Genomic DNA, 20,464 nt, shown 5'->3' with positions numbered 1-20,464 from the left:
TTCAACTGATAAAAATTAACTACTGTCTCATGTACCAATTTATTATAGACTAAAATCAACTAGGCAGACAAATATGTCTAAATAACTAGCAAAAGCCTTTCTCCAATGGATGCTTATCTTCAAACATAAAAAGTGAACCAGAGAATAAAACAAAAATACATATTTCTCAACTAGTCTACCACTAGTTCTCTTCAACTGGTATGAAACCTCAATGAGAGATTTTCTTTAAAATACAAATTCTTCTAAAATTAAGTAGTACATATTTTAATTCAGCACAAAAATCTAAGTAATGTTTTCAGTTCCTATAACTATCAACTATTTGGAATCAGAACGCATTAAGAATTTAAAACTTTGTCAATCATTTTCTATTTTAGAGTTCTAAGTGTTTGTAAGAGACTAATATTCAAAAATTATTTTTACTGGGGATCCCTGGGAGGCTCAGCGGTTTAGCGCCTGCCTTCGGCCCAGGGCACTGTCCTGGAGACCTGGGATCGAGTCCTGCATCGGGCTCCCAGCATGGAGCCTGCTTCTCCCTCTGCCTGTGTCTCTGCCTCCCTCTCTCTCTCTCTCTCTCTCTCTCTCTCTCTGTCTATCATGAATAAACAAATAAAAATCTTAAAAAATTATTTTTATCATATACATATACATTTTCAGTACTCTTGTGTAAATACTTAGGAGTGGCATGGCTGCATCATATGGTAGGTGTATGTTTAACTTTTTAAGAGACCACCAAACTGTTTTCCAAACTGACTGTACCATTTAACAGTTGCACCTGCACTGTGTGAGACTTCCCCTACCTCTGTGTTCCAGCCAGAACTTGGTATGGCTGGTCTTTTTAATTTAGACACTCAAATAGGTGTGTAGTGATATTTCATGTGCTTTTAATTTGTGTTTTCCTGATGATTAATAACAGTAAGCACTTTTTCATGTGCTTCTTGCTATCTGTACATCATATTTAGGAAATTGTTTCGTATTTTGTTCCCCTTTGGTGAAGGAGGAAGTTGCTTTCTTATTATTCAGTTTTGAGAGTTCTTTGTATCTTCTGGATACAAGCCCCTATGAGACATATGATTTCAAATATTTTCTTCCACTCAGTGGCTTGTCTTTCGATTCACTGAACAGTGTCTTTTAAAGAGCAGGCAATTTTAATTTTTGTGAAGTCCAAGTTATTAATTTTTCCTATTGTGGGTTATACTTTATGTCATCTCTAAAAAATGTGTGCCTAATCCAAGGTCATAAAGATTTTCTTCCAGAATTTTAATAGTTTTAAGTTTTATATTTAGGTCTGTGTTCCATTTTGAGTTAATTTTCATATATGGCATAAGACATGGGCTGAAGTTCTTTTTCTTTTTTTTTCTTTGCATATAAATGTTCCAGCATCATTTGTTGAAAAGACTATCCTTTCTCCACTAAATGTCTTTACAACTTTGTGAAAAAATAAGTTGTCTATACATGTGTGGGTCTATTCCTGAATGTTGTCTCCTGTTTCATTGATCTACTTGTTTATCTTTACATTTTGCACTGGGGCTCAGAACACTTAAACATATACTATTTACATACGTATATATTTACATATGTAAATATAGACACTTGTATATAATTAGGACAAAAGTTCCAACAGACAATACTTATCTTCACTTAGTGCAATTATACATGGTGGTATTTTTTTTTTCTTTTGACCTCTGAACCTTTTATTGGCCTCCTGCTCCCCAAAGGTACCCTGTTTTGCTACCTCAATGCCTCAGAATTTTTGTGTCGTTGGTCTCAGACACCACCTTGCCGTCCACGATCTTGCGGGTGGTGGTCTTCTGGATAGTCTGCAAGGAGTTGCTGTTGTCCAGGGCGTCAGTAAGACTGAAGTCCTCCCCGTCTTCCAACAGGCGACAGTCAGTGGCAATCTCAGCCTCCAGCTTGACCTTGACATTCAGCAGGGCCTCATACTCCTGGGCCTGGAGCTGCCCCTCTGCCCGGGTCTGGGACAGCTCTGACTCCAGGTGCAGCAGGATCCCGTTGAGCTGCTCCATCTGCATCACATAGCAGGCCTTGACCTCCCTCAGGCTGTTCTCCAAGCTGGACTTCAGGTTTCTCATGGAGTCCAGGTTGATCTTCAAGGACTGGGTGGTGCATCTCAACTCCATGAGGGTCATCTCAGCTTCTCCGATCTCAGAGGTCTGTGTGGTGACCACTGTGGTGCTTTCCTTGATCTGCTGGGACCAGTACTTGTCCAGCTCCTTCCAGTTCTTCTGAGCCAGCTTGTCATCTGGGCCCGGATACCTGCCATGATCTTGCTGAGGCCCTGAGATTTGGGGGCATCCAACTCCACCGTCAACCCAGAGTTGGCGATTTGGTTTTGTAGGCCCTTTACTTGCTCGTGGTTCTTCTTCATGAAGAGCAGCTCCTCCTTGAGAGCCTCGATCTCTGTCTCTAGGTGCAGCCGAGTGACGTTGGTGTCATCAATGACCTTGCGGAGCCCATGGATGTCACTCTCCACAGACTGGCGCATGGCAAGCTCCATCTCATACTTGACTCAGAAGTCATCAGCAGCAAGCCTGGCATTGCCAATCTGCAGAACGATGCGGGCATTGTCCACAGCACTTGCAAAGATCTGAGCCCTCAGGTCCTTGGTGGTCTTGAAGTCATGCCCCCCGTCTCTGACCTGGGAGCCCCTTCTTCTCCAGGTGTTCCCGGATTTTCATCTCCAGTCTCTGATTATCAGCCTCCAGTCTCCTCACCCTCTCCAGGTAGGAGGCCAGGCGGTCACTCAGGTCTTGCATGGTCTCCTTCTTGCCCTGGATGCCCCCTATGCCCGCCAGACCCCCAGCCATCCCCGCGGCCGGGCCTCCGGACCTCCAGCCACCCGGGAAGCTGGTGGAGCAGGATATGGAGGTCTGGGAGCCCGAGCCCCCCATGCCTGCATAGACGCTGGCTGTGCTACTGATGGGCCGGACCTGGTGGCTGGGACTGCACGGAGCCCGGGGACCCGTAGTTGGAAGAGAAGGGGAGCGGGTGGTGGAGCTCATGCTGCTCGGAGAGCCAAAGGGCGACTCGGGAGGCCAGGGCTCAGGCTCAGGCCAGGACCATGGTGGTATTTTCAATTCTATTCTTAAATGTTTTGAAAACTATGGAGTATACTACATTGATTTTATGGCCCGCTATTATTGGCCTAAAATTTGGAAAACACTACTAATTTAAAAGATCCCTTTCAGCCTCCAAACCACTATAATTCTGTGACTCACTTTAATTTTCAGAACACTTTGTGAGATGCACCTTGCCATATAGAGGCTACTCAGCTCCCTTTGAACACCATTTTTACATCTGGGAGATTTCCTCCAATATGAATGCAGGCTCAGATAAGAGACTTTGACTCTGCTAACTATATTCTCTGGAGTGAACCGTCTGTTTAGAAAAGTGCAAAACAATGAGGCAGATGCTATAGGGAATCCTTTAGTCTGTTGAGGGAGGCTGTGGAGGTGTGGGTCTTTTATTATTACAATGACTGAAGTTCCCTCATTCAATGTCCAACATTTGCCCTGTAAGCCAAGGGACAAGAGTCAGTGGGGTTTGGCCAGAGAGCATAGTCACTGGGTCTGACTTAGGTGTTGATCCAAGTTGGGTGGTCTCCAAGTCTGCCTCTTTGGTCTTTCTGGAGATTGGGGGCCACCTAATATCCTTTAATAATATTATGGTTTTGATTTTCATTTTTCTGATGATTAATGATGCTGAGCACCTTTTCATGTATCTGTTGGCCATTTGAATGTCTTTAAAGATAAATGAGTGGGCAGCCCGGGTGGGGCAGCGGTTTAGCACCGCCTCCAGCCCAGGGCCTGATCCTGGAGACCAGGGATCGAGTCCCACGGCAGGCTCCCTGCATGGAGCCTGCTTCTCCCTCTGCCACTCTCTCTCTGTCTCTGTCTATCTCTCTGTGTGTCTCTCATTCATAAATAAATAGAATCTTAAAAGAAAAAGATAAGTAAAATGTATTAGTTTAAAAAATGTATTTCTTACTGTGTATCATGGTAAAAAAATATTGAAAAACACTAGTCAAATCTTTCTTCATTTAACATATGAAGAAAGAAAAATAAAACTTAGAGAAATCAAGTGATTGATGCTCTAGTGGTTAACAGAAAGCTGAAATTAGGACGCAGAAATTCTCTTAGTACCAGGCTCCATTGTAAGAACATCATTTATCACCTGGAAGTTTACTCCCCATGTTCTATGTAGATATCTTCCTACATTAGTCCTGTTGTGAAAATTAAATGCATTTCACTAATTAGTATATTACAAAAATATTGTGAATTCTATCATTACATTGGGAGTTAGGTACTAATTAATGGTTTTCACTTGCTGTAGTTAATACTAGTTTTAAACACAATTCTGCATATAACTCTGAAAAGAGAGGTAATCTGTGCTGTTTTAAAGACTTGTATGTTGGCAGATATGGTAAGAACTGCAGGGGAGACATTGGGTAGTACTTATAAACAAATTCTTTAAGAAAATAATTCTATTTTCAATAAATAGAAGGAATTTTAAAGTTTGTAATCAGTTCACCATACTGAATGAAATATATCACTGAAAATACTTCTTTTCTTGCTAGTTCTCCACTATTAGTTTAATTAAGAGAAGTATTAATGTTAAATTTACACTTATATGGGATCCCTGGGTGGCGCAGCGGTTTAGCGCCTGCCTTCGGCCCAGGGCGCGATCGTGGAGACCCGGGATCGAGTCCCACGTCGGGCTCCCGGTGCATAGAGTCTGCTTCTCCCTCTGCCTATGTCTCTGCCTCTCTCTCTCTCTCTCTCTCTCTCTCTCTCACTGTGTGCCTATCATAAATTAAAAAAATAAAAAAAATTAAAAAAAAATTTACACTTATAAAATATATAATGGTGCATATCAATAGTACAAAAAGACTTGATGTACCTTTTTGTTACTGAAGATAGAGATATATTTCAAGCTGGCCAAATCTTTGGTTCGTGGCTATTTAGAAATAGAATTTTTAGAAATTCAGTTAAAATGAGAACTAGAAAAATAGAACCTATTTTTTTTTAAGATTTTGATACTAAAGAGGGTCAAAGAAGGATAAATAATAACATGGTGGAAAATAAAAATAAATGATTAATGCTTTAGATCATTTAAAGAACCCCAATTTCTACTGTGTAGTCTTCTCCGATCTACAGGAATACTCAACACATAATGAAAAGTGTGTTTGGAAAGTGTGTTTGGAAAGTGTGTTCCATTTACACAAAGTGTACCCTGAATCTTTCTATTCACTTAGTGCCATCACCCAATTTTTTAAAAAAGATTTATTTATTTATTTATGATAGACATAGGGGGAGAGAGAGAGAGGCAGAGACATAGGAGGAGGGAGAAGCAGGCTCCATGCCGGGAGCCCGACGTGGGACTTGATCCCGGGACTCCAGGATCACGCCCTGGGCCAAAGGCAGGCGCCAAACCACTGAGCCACCCAGGGATCCCCTCATCACCCAAATTTTGATACAGATTTTTAAATTTTACTTTTCATCACCAATGAATATTTCTTTGAACTCTTAGAATGCATTTAATTTTACATGTTGACTCTTACAGTCTATGGGAATTTGTTTCCCTTAAAATGAATATAACTGCAAACAAAGAAGACAGGTATTTTTTTGCCAAGACATTTTTCCTATACTGAGTGATTCTTTGATGGAGAAGCTTACTATGACACACCAAATGTGCATGGGGAAGACTGTAAAAGTTGGTCAGGTGAGGCAAAGAATGAGGATGAGAAATTTAGTTATCAGGGGTTTAGTTCGGTCATTAGAAAAATGCCTCTTCCTCCCAGACTGGTTTATCCTGCTCAGTGAATACTGTTTTCTTCCAACATCTCTTTTTCCAATAGCCATTTAAAATAATAGATAATTTTTTTAAAAATAAGAAATTTACAGTAAATGAAATCCTGTCATCACATGGAGTGGGGGAAGGTGTTGATATTTTCCTGCATATAGGATATGCTTGTTGAATATGGCACCAAACATACTTCCTGCAGAGAACCACTCTTAGCAGCAATTAGGGCAAATGTCTTACTTAAATGGAAAATCTCATTACCATTCTTCTGCTACCTTAACAGAAGGAAAGCTTTTTCCAATGTTATTAATCACACCAGAGGAAGGCTATAAACTTCCTTTTAAACTGTGGTCTATGGCCAGTTGCCATAGTCCTCCTAAGAAAAGTCAGTATTGGTCATATTGGCCTTTGCCCTATTTGAATTCATGCAACTTCAGAATAAAATCCAGCTTTCCAATTCCTTTCTCAAATTGCTTCTCAAGAAAGTATGAAACCAAAAAACAATGTAAAATACATCTTTGATTTGCCTGAAAAATGACAACTAGAGTATTGAATAAGTTCCTTTTATTTGCCGCTATATTAATATTCAATGTTAATATTATACCAACTAGAATAGCTAGTTAAAAAACAGAATGTTTCCTAAAAACAAAGACCTTTTAAAAATCTCATTAGTGATTTTGTCAATTGTAACACTTATATTTGATAAGGGTGCAGTGAAATAGACATTCATATATACTGCTGGAGGTGACATAAACTGCTACCACCTTTCAGAAAAGGCAATTTGACAATACAATATACATTGAAAACCTTAAAACTTTTTTAGTTAAAAATTTGACCTTTTGATTAAAAATTTTTTGACTTTTAGAAATTTAGTGTAGTGAAATATATAAGACATTTATTTTTTAATATAGTTTTTTTTTAAAAAATTTTATTTATTTATTCATGAGACACAGGCAGAGGGAGAAGCAGGCTCCCTGTGGGGAGCCTGATGTGGGACTCAATCCCAGAACCCCAGAATCCCCAGCTGAGCCAAAGGCATATGTTCAACCACTGAGCCACCCAGGCGTCCCATATAGACAAACGTTTGTATACAAGGGTGTTCATCACAGCATTATTTGGAACACAGAAAAACTGGAAACAACATAAATATACTATAGTTGGGAATTGGTTACTAAAGTGACAGGCTATTCATATAACAGATTACCTTATATCCATCAAAAATATCCCATTTGAAATAAAGATATACAAGCAAAGGGGAAAAAAATGTTAAGTTGTTATCTCCCAGTGATTGGTTTCCAGCTGACTTCTCCTCCCTGCACCCCCAGCTTCACTGATAAATAACTGACAAATAACATTGTGAAAGTATAAGGTGTAGGACATCTTGACTTGATACTTTTATAAAATGCAAAATGATTACCACTATCAGATTAGCTACCACTCCATCCCACCACAAATGTATCATTTATTTCTTCATTGTGATGAGAACACTTAAGATCTTCTCTCAGCAATTTTTACTCCCTTCCGTATTTCCCCAATTTCCTTCGGATACGGGATTGACTTTTTAAAAAGGACCTTAAAATTCATTTGCTAGTAGTAGCAGGGAGTTTCTTTTCTTAGTACAGTACAAATGAAATTGAATGCCCTCTTTTACAGTGGTTGTGACTTCCAAATATTTGCAACTCTTTTCACCTCCCATATATAGTAAAATATGGAAAGAGCCAAAACAAATGTGTCATTTAAAGCTTCTCTTTCTTTCCAAATGAAAAAACAAAACAAAACCAAATAAGACTACCCTAGCCTCAACTTATTAGGCCTATGTGTGTCATTTCATTATAACTAGTTCTTTTGAGGCTTATCTGTATTTGACCTGCCTCTTCACAGTGCGGGTAGGATTGCATCTTCCATCCTTATATTCCATGCACCTTCTCCCTTCATTTCCCCTGTCCTGTTCTTTCTGTGTATTGGAGAGCGTGCACAATGCTCTGCTCTTCAGGGTCTTCATTATTCAGAAGGTGGCATATAAACGTCACACAACTCAAGCTTTATTTATATTCGTAAGGTCATAGGTCAAAAAGTTTTTGCAACGATTTACAAACAGCATCACGCGGTTCGAGGGTACTCTGCAACCCTACCCTACCCGACCCTCCAGGAGCTCTCGGCCTCGGGCAGCCGCCTCGGTACCAACCGCAGGAGCTAATACGGCCCGCGCACGCATCTCCGGGGAGCAAGGGCGCAATCAGCAGCCACACTCCCCAGCAATTTCCAAAGAGGAGGGCGAGGAGGGGCCGCAGGTGTGAGCTGCCAAGCCCACGCAGGCGACCCTCCACATGGACGGACCCACCAAATTAAAGGAGAACACCCTCAAGCCGGGGTTAAAAGCACTCGGTCCTGATGCAAATTCAATCGGGGCACGCTCCCCGGGCCACCGCGACAGTTCCCGAGGGCATGCGTTGTGGGCTCTCCGTCTCTCCTAGACCCTCCGCCGTCACCTCCTTCCGTGGCCCTCGGCTTTCCCCACTTCCTGGGTCCTCTGCGCAGCTCTGGCGCTGCAGGCACTGCCGGCCCGTGCATCCCGTGCATCCCGAGCAGCCCGTGCATCCCGTGCACGAAGTCCACGCTCCGCAGGCCGACCTCTCCTGGGCGCCAACGAGAGCATCTCCGCTCGGGTCCCTCGGAGCGTAAAACTCCCGTCGGTGCTGTCGACTCCGCTCCAAAGCGCTCCCCCGCGCTGCGCAGCCGCAGAGAACCTCTACGTGACAAAGTTCGGCGGCGCTCGGGGCGCAGGCTCCGAGCCGCTCCGCGCTAGGACGCTGATGTCTCTGCGGACCGCACGGCCGGGAGACGCCAGGCGGGCGGGTGGGCAGGAGCCGCGAGCCCCGACTGAGCAAACTCCGCGGCGCAAGCGCGGGGGGCTCTCGGCGCCTGCGCACCGAGCCGGGAGCCGGGAGCCGGGAGCGGGGAGCGGGGAGCGGGGAGCGGGGCGCGGGGCGGGGAGCAGACAGACGGGAGCGTCCGGGCCCCGCGCTCCCCCCGCCGCGCTCCCCGGGCCCGCAAGCCCCGCCCCCTCCAGCTGCTCGCCGGCCCAAACACCCGGGTGCACCGCCGGCGCTCCCCGTCCATTGGCCCTCAGCCCTTTCCGTTTCCGCCCAGCCCTCCAGCGTCCGCCAATCGGCTCGGGCGCCTGGGCGAGGGGCCACCTCCGAGGCCGACGCTTCGGCTCCCCGGGCCTCCCCCGGCTGCTGCCTCCGCTGCTGCTGCCTCCTCCTTCCCCACCTCCTCCGTCAGGCAGGCGTCTGCGGGGGCCCGAGGGGCGGCGGCGGCGGCGGCGGCGACATGGAGCCGGAGGCCGGCGGCCGAGGCGGTGCTCGCAGGCCTGGGGCTGGGCCCCCGAGCACCCCGCCGCCTCGGGAGCAGGAGCGGAAGCTGGAGCAGGAGAAGCTCTCCGGGGTGGTGAAGAGCGTCCACCGGCGGCTCCGCAAGAAGTACCGGGAAGGTAAACAGCGAGCTCGAGCGAGGGGGGAGGGGAGGCGTCGTCGCCCCCAGCCCCCTGTCACCTCTCCCCTCCCCCAAGGGGCCACCATTACAACCTGAAGGAGCTGCACGTCAGCCCCTGCCAGTGCCGCTCCTCCGGGCCCGGACGCCCCCTCCTCGGTCCAGCCCTCGGTCGGCGTCGGGCGCGCTCCGCCCGCCCCCTGGTCGCGGAGGGCCCTCCCGGAGAGTTCCGGGGCCGCCGAGGGACGGAGTCCCCGCCCCTCCCGGTCAGTCCCCTGGGCCCCGTCGGGGGGCCGGGCGTGTTGTCACCACACACACACACACACACACACACACACACACGCTCGCTCACACACTCACACGCGCGCGCGCGCACACGCGCCCTCCCCGCAGAGGCGGGGGCCGCCGGTCGCCGGGGAGGCGAAGGTAAACGGCGGAGGCAGGTAGAACCCGTTGGGGAGCGCCAGACGCGGAGGAAGCCTGAGTTGCCGCTCGCCGCCTCGCGCTCGACCAGCCCGAGTGACGTGCCGCCCGCGACTGAGCCCTCGGAGGCCGGGCTGCGGAGTCGGCGGGCCGCCGCGCCGACCGGACTGCACCTCGCTAAAGGGGGAGGGGCGCCGCCGCCCGCCCCGCCTCCAGCCGGACCTCCGCGCGCGCCTCGCCGGGGCAGAGCTGGGGGGCAGGCTCTCGAAATCCCCCTGATAGCTCCGAGTGGGCGGCTCCTCCGGAGGACGCAGATGCCGACGCCGGGAACCTTCTCCTGTGGAAGATCTTAAGTAGCCTCTGCGGCTGCCGCCCCGGGAGCGTTGCTAGTTGGATCTGCGGTTATCCGTGGTGTTTTTAAATACCAGGCTTCTCGACGGAGCTGTTGCAGAAGACTGCACTGACCACATGAAAATGACCAGTTTTTTGTTTTGTTTTTGCTGTTGTTGTTGTTGTTGTTGTTGTTGTTTTTCCCCACACGCTCGGGAGAGATTTCTTCCGTGCATCAAAACGGGGGGGAGGGGAGGGGGGGGCGGGCGGCGGGGGAGGTCACCTCCCGCTTGCTCTCACTTTAACTTAATCGCACACCGAAAAGACGGCAGCCTTCTAGTGTTAGCTTTATACCTCGTTAAATTCGGGGTTAGAAGCAAAATTGTGACAGCGCCGTGCAACTGCATGTTACTTTCGCTTTACACGACACTTTTTCAATTATTCTAGAAGATTAAAAAGAAGCGTCTTTTGTTCCCGTGAGTGCGGCTGATGTGTTTCATTTTTTCGAACTTGAATTCAAAGTTTCCCTCCCTTGGCAACTCCAGCTTAGCTTTCGGATCTACGTAGCTGCTTAAATAGTCCTCCTCAAACGTGGCCTGCCGTTATTGTTTAGTAGGTAACAATAGAGACTTGTGAGGCGTAGGTACGATGTTAGAATTTGTTTTTTTAAAAAAGAATGCTCTAACCCCCCCCCACACACACAATTTATTCAATAAAATGAGTAGTTGTCATGGCAACCATTGCATCATTCCTGATATTCAGAGAATACGCTTACATAATGGCATTCACTGTAGATTGGAGGAATCCACTGGAGAAATGAAGGAATAAATGGACACGATTTCCTTAAGTTTATCATGTTGTTTTGTACGACTCTAAAAGCAAGTATGTCTTTTTAAAGAAAAAGAAACTGACTAGCCCATATTTCCATTTTTACCTTCTTATAACAATATCATTATTGATTCAGAAATGAATAAGTTGCACCTAAACCAACCGCTAATAATGTGTCATCATGTCTTCGAATGCTGTTTATACTTGATTAGTTCCCACATGTTGAAACAGGTCTTTAAACTTGAATATTAACCAAGGCAACTTTTGTTTATAATGAGAATGGGTAGTTGGAAGTTACCAGAGCTAGAATAGATATATGTGGTTCATAAATGATCCAGTGTGCTTCTGGGAAGGTGAAGTCCCAGCAGTCTGTAACCATTTGAGTGAGACTGTTCTTTAGGCATTTTAATGCCCTGAATTCCATCAATGATCTAGATTTCTCTAGGCTTTATTCCACTGATACACAAAGCCCCTTCAGTGAACCAGCAAAGTAAGAGATCCAAAGAGTATGCCCTTCCTACTTTTATTTCTGACATGTATGGGAAATCTTAGGTGTGACTGGGTACAAATCTGTGAAAAGGCCAACTGTAGAAAAGTCTAACTATGCACATAATCCCAAGGAAATAATTTTTCCTCAAAGGAAAAAGTGTTTTCCTTTGAAGTTTTAGTATTGTTATAATACTGGTGGTCCACAGTCTACAAACATATAATTTATAAGTTCATTTGCAAGTCACCTGTGGTTATAAAATAATAATATACATGGTGCTTAGGTGCTAGATCAGGTTACAGAAGCCTGTTTGGTCAGTAATTGTAATACCAACAATGATGGAAACTACACACCTTTTGTAACAATATTCCTACCAGAAAATGCGGTGAGAATTCCAGTTTAGAATCTTGGAATGTTAGATTAGAAGGAACTGTATAGCATTTATCACTCACCTGGGGTGCCATTTAAAAAATTCCTGTCTTCCACCTCGGATGCAAGTTTCAGAATCCTTTTCACTGGAGCCTGGAAATTTATCAGCCAGTTTTGGAATGGTGATTTTTTTCTTTTTAAGATTAATTTATTTATCCAGGGAGAGAGAGAGGCAGAGACACAGGCAGAGGGAGAAGCAGGCTCCATGCAGGCAGCCTGAGGTAGGACTCGATCCTGGGTCTCCGGGATCACACCCCCGGCTGCAGGCGGCGCTAAACCGCTGCGGCCACCGGGGCTGCCCTGCAATGGTGATTTAAACTAGTTCCTTCCTTTCACACATCAGTGTGTCAAATCTCAAAAATATTAAAACAAGTTGCTTGAAACTTGGATAGTTGATCATGAGCGGTGTACATACTTTACGGGAATAATAGTTTTTTCTTCCCCAGTTGCACACCTAATGGTGACTCCACATGTTGGTAGAATAGGAGGGAAAATGGGAGGCAGGAAGTAGCTCTAGAATGTGTGTTAGGTAAAAAGATGTAAATTGGTAAGACTGGAGGAATCCGTTGAGAGGTAGGATTAGCTGAGTAGAGACTACATGAGGTATGGGTTTTTTTTTGGGAGAGATGGCAGGAAAAGAAGGAAGTTGAGGTAGAATGAAGAAGGAGGTAAAACATTCACCAGATCGTAAGGACAGGACTGAGCACTGGATAACCAGTATGGGGTCGATAATGTAGTTCTCCCTTCCTTATATCTGTACTGGAATTGAAAATGAAGCAGGAATAACAATGAAAGTGAGATTTTCCTACTGTGGTAGAAAAAGATTTCTTTCCATTCTTCCCAATTCATTTGTCCCAACTAAGCTTGTTGACAGGGATTAGAAGGCTTGGGTTTGGGGCGGGGCGGGGGGTAGATAGGATGATAAAGACTGCAGGTGGATTTAGTGCACTCTTATTACTTTTTTCCCCTCTCTGCTCCCATTTACTGCCTGTCCTCTGTCACCACTTAGACTAATTTGTGTAAAGTGAGAATTGGAGATATGATGATCAGTGTTCTAAGCTGTGCTGATATCTTAAATAGTTACCAAGAGGAAATGGTAGGGAAATGTCTGGCAGTGGTGAGAAGAGGTGTTTGTGGTGTCAGCATTTGTAGCTAAGGAACTGTCTTTTAGATTGAGTTTCTATAAATGGAAACAAGCTTGCAGATATAGGTGTCTTTTGTCTTTGCTATACAGAATTTTAAAAATAACCCCTCCATGTAAACCAGAAATATTTTAAATGTATCATGAGTTGTAGACAGCTTTTTAATGAGAAACAGCTAGTTTTGTGTTCCAAACAGGGACTTCATTGTTTAGTCATATCTGCCTGATGAGTACATATCTAATTGAGAACTGAAGTAGAGCCATGTGTATTTTCAGTTGTCTTTGTTTTTTTCCCATAACCCTAGTCACATAATCCTGTTCCTATAGTGATTATTATTATGCTTGGCATCTCTTTTTCCAAACATATTCATGTAAAAATACCGAGAAAATGTAAAGGCTGCAGTTGTTAGAAATAAAAGTGTGATTTCTTTCCATTTAGTTTTGATTTTTTTAACCCATCTGCAAATGTCTTTAGCAAATTTTATTAGTTTATTCACTCTGAATTTACTTATTCTATATGCCAAAACAAGTTTAAAACAGTTTGTCATGCAAACCCATGCAACTTATAAGTGAATCAGAAAAAAGTAAAAATACATAATAACCTGTTAACAGTGATAGTCTCAAGGTTATGGTATTATGGGTGATTTTTATTATAGTTTCCTATATTAAAATCAATGTTAGTTGTAGCAATGATGATATTATAAAAGTAATTAAGACACATTACTGATACTGAAGCAGGAAAGAACACAGGATTGGTTGGTTCTGTAGACTAAGTCCAGAAAAAATTGTGTTTTGAAGATAAATAGTTGTGAGCAGCATAATAAAAGGCAACAACTGAGTAGTCTAGTTGAGATGTTTAATTCTTATTGATTACTCAAATTCTTTATAGTTTGAGACAAAGGGTGAGCTAGAATAACAGTTTAGGATAGGCTGAAAAATACATTTGTGATTGTTCTTTAACACCTCAAACAAGAGAATTGGCAGGGAGGGAAAAACTCTTGAATTAGAAATAATTTTAAACTAACAACAAAAGGTCTAAAAATGGAAGAATGAATATAATGTTTGTGTTTTTCCTGAAACAAAGTCTTGAAATTGTTTTTAAAACTAGGATAACAGGGATCCCTGGGTGGCGCAGCGGTTTGGCGCCTGCCTTTGGCCCAGGGCGCGATCCTGGAGACCCGGGATCGAATCCCACGTCGGGCTCCCGGTGCATGGAGCCTGCTTCTCCCTCTGCCTGTGTCTCTGCACCTCTCTCTCTCTGTGACTATCATAAATAAATAAAAATTAAAAAAAAAAAAAAAACTAGGATAACAGACTTTTTCATGGAGATTTCCTACTTTTTCTCCTTCTGTGTTAAGTCACGCTCATTCTAATATAGAATCAGAAAGTGTTTCTTTGTGATAGAATCTTTGTTCAGTCAGCAAAGTAAGTAAAGTGAAGACTGTTCACGGAAAGGCTTGTTAACTTTGCACAAGGAGAGTTGAAATTGCCATTCAAGTAGGTAGAAAAAATGAAGAGTTTAATAATTAGCAACACAAAAAGAGAACATTGACTACTAAGCAGTCATTTCAGTGAGAGTTTATGTTTGATTTTTTTTATTTTTAGCTATCTTTGTAGTAAGGTATCTTTTTAGGGTTTTGTTTTGTTTTTACATTTCAAAAGGTACACTGAAAATTAAGTAGTTCCTTTTGATTGTTTTGTGGGGGGAAGAAACAATAACAAATGCAGTGAATCTTAGCCTTGATTCCACATTAGTATCATCTATGGAACTTCTTACCTCAAATAATACAGATGTCTATATAGGTTTATGATGGGCAGAGGAGTTAAAGAACTCTGAGCTAAATAAAGTACTATAGGTTAGAGTAGGAAGGAACCTGGAAGAAAGGAGATCCAACTAGAAGACTCTTCTACCGATCTGATGTAGAGGTAATAATAGCATAAATAACAACAGTGATCATGAAAATAGAGAAAGATGTATCAAAGTTTTGAAGGTGAGAGTGTGTTGTTTCAGTGAGTAAAGGGGAAGAGTCAGAGATGGTGTCAAGGTTTTCTGTCTGGGAAAAAATAAAAGTGCCCATTTTTTATCCGTTTTGGAAATGTGTGTATGTTGGGATGGGGGCAAGGAGAACAGAGTAAACAGGTTGGATTGTCTTAGGGATAGTGTAATGGTTTCGTTTGGAATACATCCTTTGGAAGTGTCGGATTGGAAGCCCTGTCTGTGGAAGTTGAAGTTCCAGGATGAATGAACTGCCCAATGAAGGAATGAGTTATACATTGTAACTGAGTACAGATCCTTGGAAGACACCAGTTGTGTCCAATTTTGCATAAGTGCTCCTCTTTCTACCTTATGCTCCTACACAGTTGTGCTAGCCTTTATTATATTTGTCACTAACCAGTTCATTTACCAGTCTTTCCCACTAAATATAGTTCTTTGAGTAGGACACACTGCTTTTTGTTTTTGTATCCCAAGTATATAGGACCATGCCGTGTAAATAAAGACACACACGAAAAGAAAGAAGCTAACACAGATACTTCCAGATAGTTGAGTTTAATCTTTTTATATTCATTCATATTCTTAAACTGTAAATTTTGGATACAATTTTTTGTAAAGCATTTATGGTCACCTCTTCTTAAATTTAGTAGATTAATTTTATTCTTTTAAAAGTTGTTCAAATTATTTATATAAACATCATACTGTTTTTCTATAAGTAAAACTGTAAATAGTGGAGAATATAGATATTGTAAAATGCCTTGTCCTTAACATTTAATACATGTTGGATTAACTTGCCTTATTTTACTGTATACCGTGAATTCATTTCTTTCTTTCTTATCTGCTACTCTTTCCCTACCATTTGTTCCTATATACCAGTATTAGACAATGATTAAAAAATAATAATAAAGTTTTGTCCATAGAAAGATGAGAACTAATAAGGATATTGTATTGTGTGTCTGTGTGTGTTGGTATTAGAAGATCATAATATTGTGTGTGTATTATATTTATATCCTTTAACTTTGCAGATAAAAATTTTACAGCTTCAATATCAATATCCTGAATTTTGGGGGTGAAATTTGTACTAGTTGCAAAGCCAAACATCTGAGAACCACTGATATAAACTGTACTAATTTATTGTGCTTTAAGTGTAGGTATATTGATGCCCGTTGTAAGGGTTATTTTAGAATACATGGCTAGTCACCATGCCTTTAGAGGGGCATCTGAGTATCCCATTTTCTCATTTATACAGAAATTGCTCTGTTGGATATCCCACAAAAATGAATTCTCAGAAGGTTGTTCATAAGTCCTTTGTTTATACTGAGTGATCTCTCTGATTGTACACATATCAGTAAAGTTGTTTCATAAGGAATTAACAGTTGTTGACACTGTTGATTCTTCCTTTTCTTAATTCTTTCCATCTCATGTATAGGATATATTCAAAGAGTTTCACATTTTGAATTAACTATTTTTATCATAAATATGTTTATAAAAAGAGAGTGCTACAAACACAAGATTACTGTGGGCTAAATTTTGTTTGTAAGTGCTGAATTTCATCCATGCAGCTTTTTGTTTTTTAATTAAATTTGACTCTTCAGGTTGCCCCAAGCCTCACTGATGTGTAAATTATTTCAATAGGCATTTGAGTTTACAATCATACAGTAGACCTGTGGTTTTGAGTCATTGTTGCACAGTGGCTTCATCTGGGGAGCATTAAAATAAATAACCAGTTCCCACTTTTGATCAGTTAAATGAAACTTCTGGGTAATTCCAGTGTGCAGCCAGAGTTGAAACCATTGCCAGAAATCTAACAATTAATGCAGTTGCAGAGACTAAATAACTGCATTTGACTGACAAAAGACCATTTGTTTGTGGCAAGTAGAGTCAGTGTACTTTGCTCTGATGCAAAGCTTTGTTCATATCTGTGAAAGTTCATAAATTAAAAACTTGTAAAGAGAGGCAGGGTAGTATGGAGGGTAGAAGCATGGACTTTGGCACTTGACTGCTAGGTTTGATGTGTACCCTTGAGAAGTTTACTTAATCTCTCTGTACTTCAGTTTCCTTATCCATTCAGTAAAATATCTGCCTCCTCGGGTTGGTATTAAAATTAAAGGTGAAAAAAAATAAATAAAATTAAAGGTGTTAATATTTGTGAAGTATTTAAAATAGTATTTGCAACATAGGAAGCATTAAACTTGTTAAATACATGGTTTGAGAAATAATAGAGGTATCATTAGCTAAATTACCTGGGTGTATTTAAGGGCAATGATGTTGAAGATTGGTTCCTAGAATTTCTACCTAGACTGCTCTGTAGTTTCTGTCTTCTTCAGTATTGGAATGGCTGTAACAGTTTTTTGTCCCCCCCCCCGCCCCACCTTTGCTTCTTGTATTTCTGTTTTTATAAGAAAGGTCTGACCTTAGTACATTGCAATATTGTTGTTTTTCGCCTCTTCAGGGAAATCTCTATTCATGGCATGTTGGATCTAAGATGCAGGTTTTCAGGTGTTCCTGTGTTTGAATCTCAGGAGCTGCTTTGACTCCATACACCTTGGATGTTTTTATTTTCCCCTTTAGGTGTGTCACTATATTGAGTGCTCAGGAATTCTGAGAAGGCTGGTTTAACCATATTTGTGAGACAGTCTGGTCTTGAACACCTTGTTTTAATGCCATAAAATGGCTGTTGAACTTGTTTCCACTTGGTCATGGGTTTATCTCTTTACCTCATATTAGAGGAAATGATCTTTAAAGGTTCTTGGAATGTGAATTTGGTAACCTGGTCATCTATAGTAATGTATCTTACTGTCCATATTTGGTAATATTCCTAGGTAAAAATTAAATTTTTAGTTCTGAATTTCTACCAGTTCAGGATTTGTTTGTGATACTCAAAGCAAATTGGTTTTTATTAGAGAAGTTGATGACCCTCAAATTTAATGAAATACAGTTTTTTAAAATTTTGTAACTTTTATTGTACTCATGGCACATAATTTTTTAAGTGAAATTTATTGAGGTACAATTTATGTACAATAAACTGAACCTATTTAAAGTGTATAATTCAGTGGGTTTTGACAAATGTATACACCCATGAAGCATTACTACATTCAAGGTACAGAACATTTCTCTTGTTTCCCAAATTTTCTCAAGGTCCTTTGTAGTCAGGTGTGTGTGTGTGTGTGTGTGTGTGTGTGTCTCTCTCTCCCTCTCTTCATGTCCACTGAGCTCTTCTCTAAGTTTGTCTTCTTTTTTTAGAGTTTTGTGTATATGGAATCATGTGATTTCTTTTGTATTATACCATGTAAGAACCAAATAGTTCAGGGTTAATCTTTGGTATTATGGCTCACAGGAGTAAACCACTAAGAATAATGACCTACTATTCTTACCTTAAATTAGCCTCCGATTTACATTTAACAAAATTTCTTATCTTCTATGCTTTATTTCTTTTTAGAGTGAAAGAGAAAATATTATTATTTCTTTCTTTATTTTTTAAAGATTTTATTTATTTATTCATGAGAGACATGGGGTGGAGGGGGAAGAGAGAGAGAGAGAGAGAGGCAGAGAGAGAAGCAGGCTCCATGCAGGGAGCCTGATGTGGGACTCGATCCTGAGGCCTCAGGATCACACCCTGGGCCAAAGGCAGGCACTAAACCACTGGGCCACCGGGGCTGCCCCTATTATTTCTGACATACTTGTAAACATCAAATGGTCCTGGCATGTAAAAGTGCATGCACTTTAGCATCATATATCTTTTTTTCCCCCACATAAAGTAGCTCACCTATTTAGTATTGTTACCAATAATTTATCCTTAAGTCTATAGCTTTTCCTAAAAGATAGAAGTACTATTGGGTTTTTTTCTCTTTCAGTAGAAAATGCCATTTGAATTTTGTTTTGTTTTTTTCAAATTTTTACTTAGGTATATGTACTGTTATCAAAGAACTTAATGGATATGACTGCACTTCCAGTTGCAAGTTTTTCTTTTGACAGTAACAAAGTAAAATACATACATCAGTATAAAATAGCAGAAACTTTCCAGAAAATTAACATTGGATCTATTGTTTTTCTAAGCTTCTAGTATAATTTTGAGAACACTATTTTGAAGTATTCAAATTTTACTTCTTTTTCATCACTATTATCCATTGATAGTTGTCAACTATAATTTGAATTTTACTCTAGCACCTAATTTAATTTGTAATTTTGATGTTCCTGGTCTTTTTTGAGCATGGCAAAAATTTAAACACTTTCTCCCCCATTAATGGGGCATCATGACTAATTCCTATAGCTTATACAAGTTATAAATCAAAATAGTCTTTGCCTTTCAATTTATATTTTCTAATGGGAAAATTACCATTATATGGTAATAAATGACAATATATATAATAGTGACATAATAATATGACAATATATATAAATAAGTGACAATGTAAGGATTGCAGATGCATATAGTAGGGAATTAGAAGATTATCAAGTAAGAAGTAGATAAATTCTTTTGAATATGTGAATTCAGTTTTAGCTTGAAGGAAAGAAATTTGCTTATAAGAAATGGCAGGAGAGAGGTTAATTCAAAAAGGAAGAATAGTATCAACTTCATGGATTCCATATCAACTTCCACTTGAGTGTAGACCTGTTCTTGAGGTTATTTAGTAAAAGCAAAAATGAATAACTCCTTAACTCCATTATACTTGGTTGTTACAAAGACAATTGTACTCAAAGTAATATCTTAAACTAATCACAAAATTATTAAAAATGGAACTTTTTTTCTTACATCCTCATGACTTTATAACTGGAAATTTGTATCTTTTGACCCCCTTCACCCATTTCTCCCATACCCCACCCCATACTTCTAGCAACCATGAATCTGCTTTCTGTATCTATGAGCTTGTGTTTGGGTTTTGGTTTTGGTTTTAGATTCCATGGAATTGTCTTTTGAATTAATGAATTAATGCACTATTAATTTTTTCTTAGTTGTTACTGTATTTTCATAGGAAGTAGTAGTTCTTTTTTTTATGATTTTATTTATTTATTTATTCATGAGAGACACAGAGAGGCAGAGACATAGGCAGAGGAAGAAGCAGGCTCCCCACAGGGAGCCTGATGCAGGACTCAATCCATGGACCCCAGGGTCACGCCCATATTTTTTTTTTCTTTTAGTTGTAATATATAATATTTGTGGAGGTGAATTTAGTCAATAATTATGATGTTGTCTTGATATTAGGACCAATCTTTAAAATAACTTGGTTCATTGATTTCTGTTATTGAACTTGGTTTGACAATGTAAATTGGTATCAGTTGTGTTTTAAATTATTAATTAGTTTTTAATTAGTGTTTTAAAAATTTAAATATAAGATGCATATAATAAATAGAGAGCATGTTAATGTGAACTTTGTTCTAGAATCTTAAATGGCAAATTGATGACTTTATCTTTTAGGCTAAGCAGAGCTTTAAGTTCCTCTTTAAAACTGTATTTGAACAAATGATTGCTTATTTCTTCTCTATATTATTTTAGTTTGATCATGAAATGTTCATTAACTAT

The 20,464-nt window shown here is 41.1% G+C and overlaps 1 protein-coding gene and 1 pseudogene across 3 annotated transcripts in view; one reads left to right on the top strand and one right to left on the bottom strand.

Moving 5' to 3' along the window:
* Nucleotides 1–1,733: 1,733 nt before the first annotated feature.
* On the bottom strand, nucleotides 1,734–3,020 carry LOC100682938 (annotated as a pseudogene).
* A 6,102-nt stretch (nucleotides 3,021–9,122) lies between these two features.
* BMT2 (base methyltransferase of 25S rRNA 2 homolog) overlaps nucleotides 9,123–20,464 on the top strand; it is a 92,603-nt gene continuing 81,261 nt past the window's right edge. The window contains exon 1 of one of the 3 annotated variants that reach the window (XM_038557392.1): nucleotides 9,123–9,313. In XM_038557392.1, the coding sequence (XP_038413320.1) occupies nucleotides 9,154–9,313 (160 nt within the window). In that variant the 5' untranslated portion in view covers nucleotides 9,123–9,153. Of the gene's footprint in view, nucleotides 9,314–10,336; nucleotides 10,948–11,006; nucleotides 11,932–20,464 lie in introns of those variants that run through there. The other 2 variants (XM_038557393.1, XM_038557394.1) reach the window with 2 other exon arrangements.

Source organism: Canis lupus, chromosome 14 (genome assembly GCF_011100685.1).
Source record: "Canis lupus familiaris isolate Mischka breed German Shepherd chromosome 14, alternate assembly UU_Cfam_GSD_1.0, whole genome shotgun sequence".
Classification (NCBI taxonomy): Eukaryota; Metazoa; Chordata; class Mammalia; order Carnivora; family Canidae; genus Canis; species Canis lupus.
This window is presented reverse-complemented; position numbering and strand designations above follow the sequence as displayed.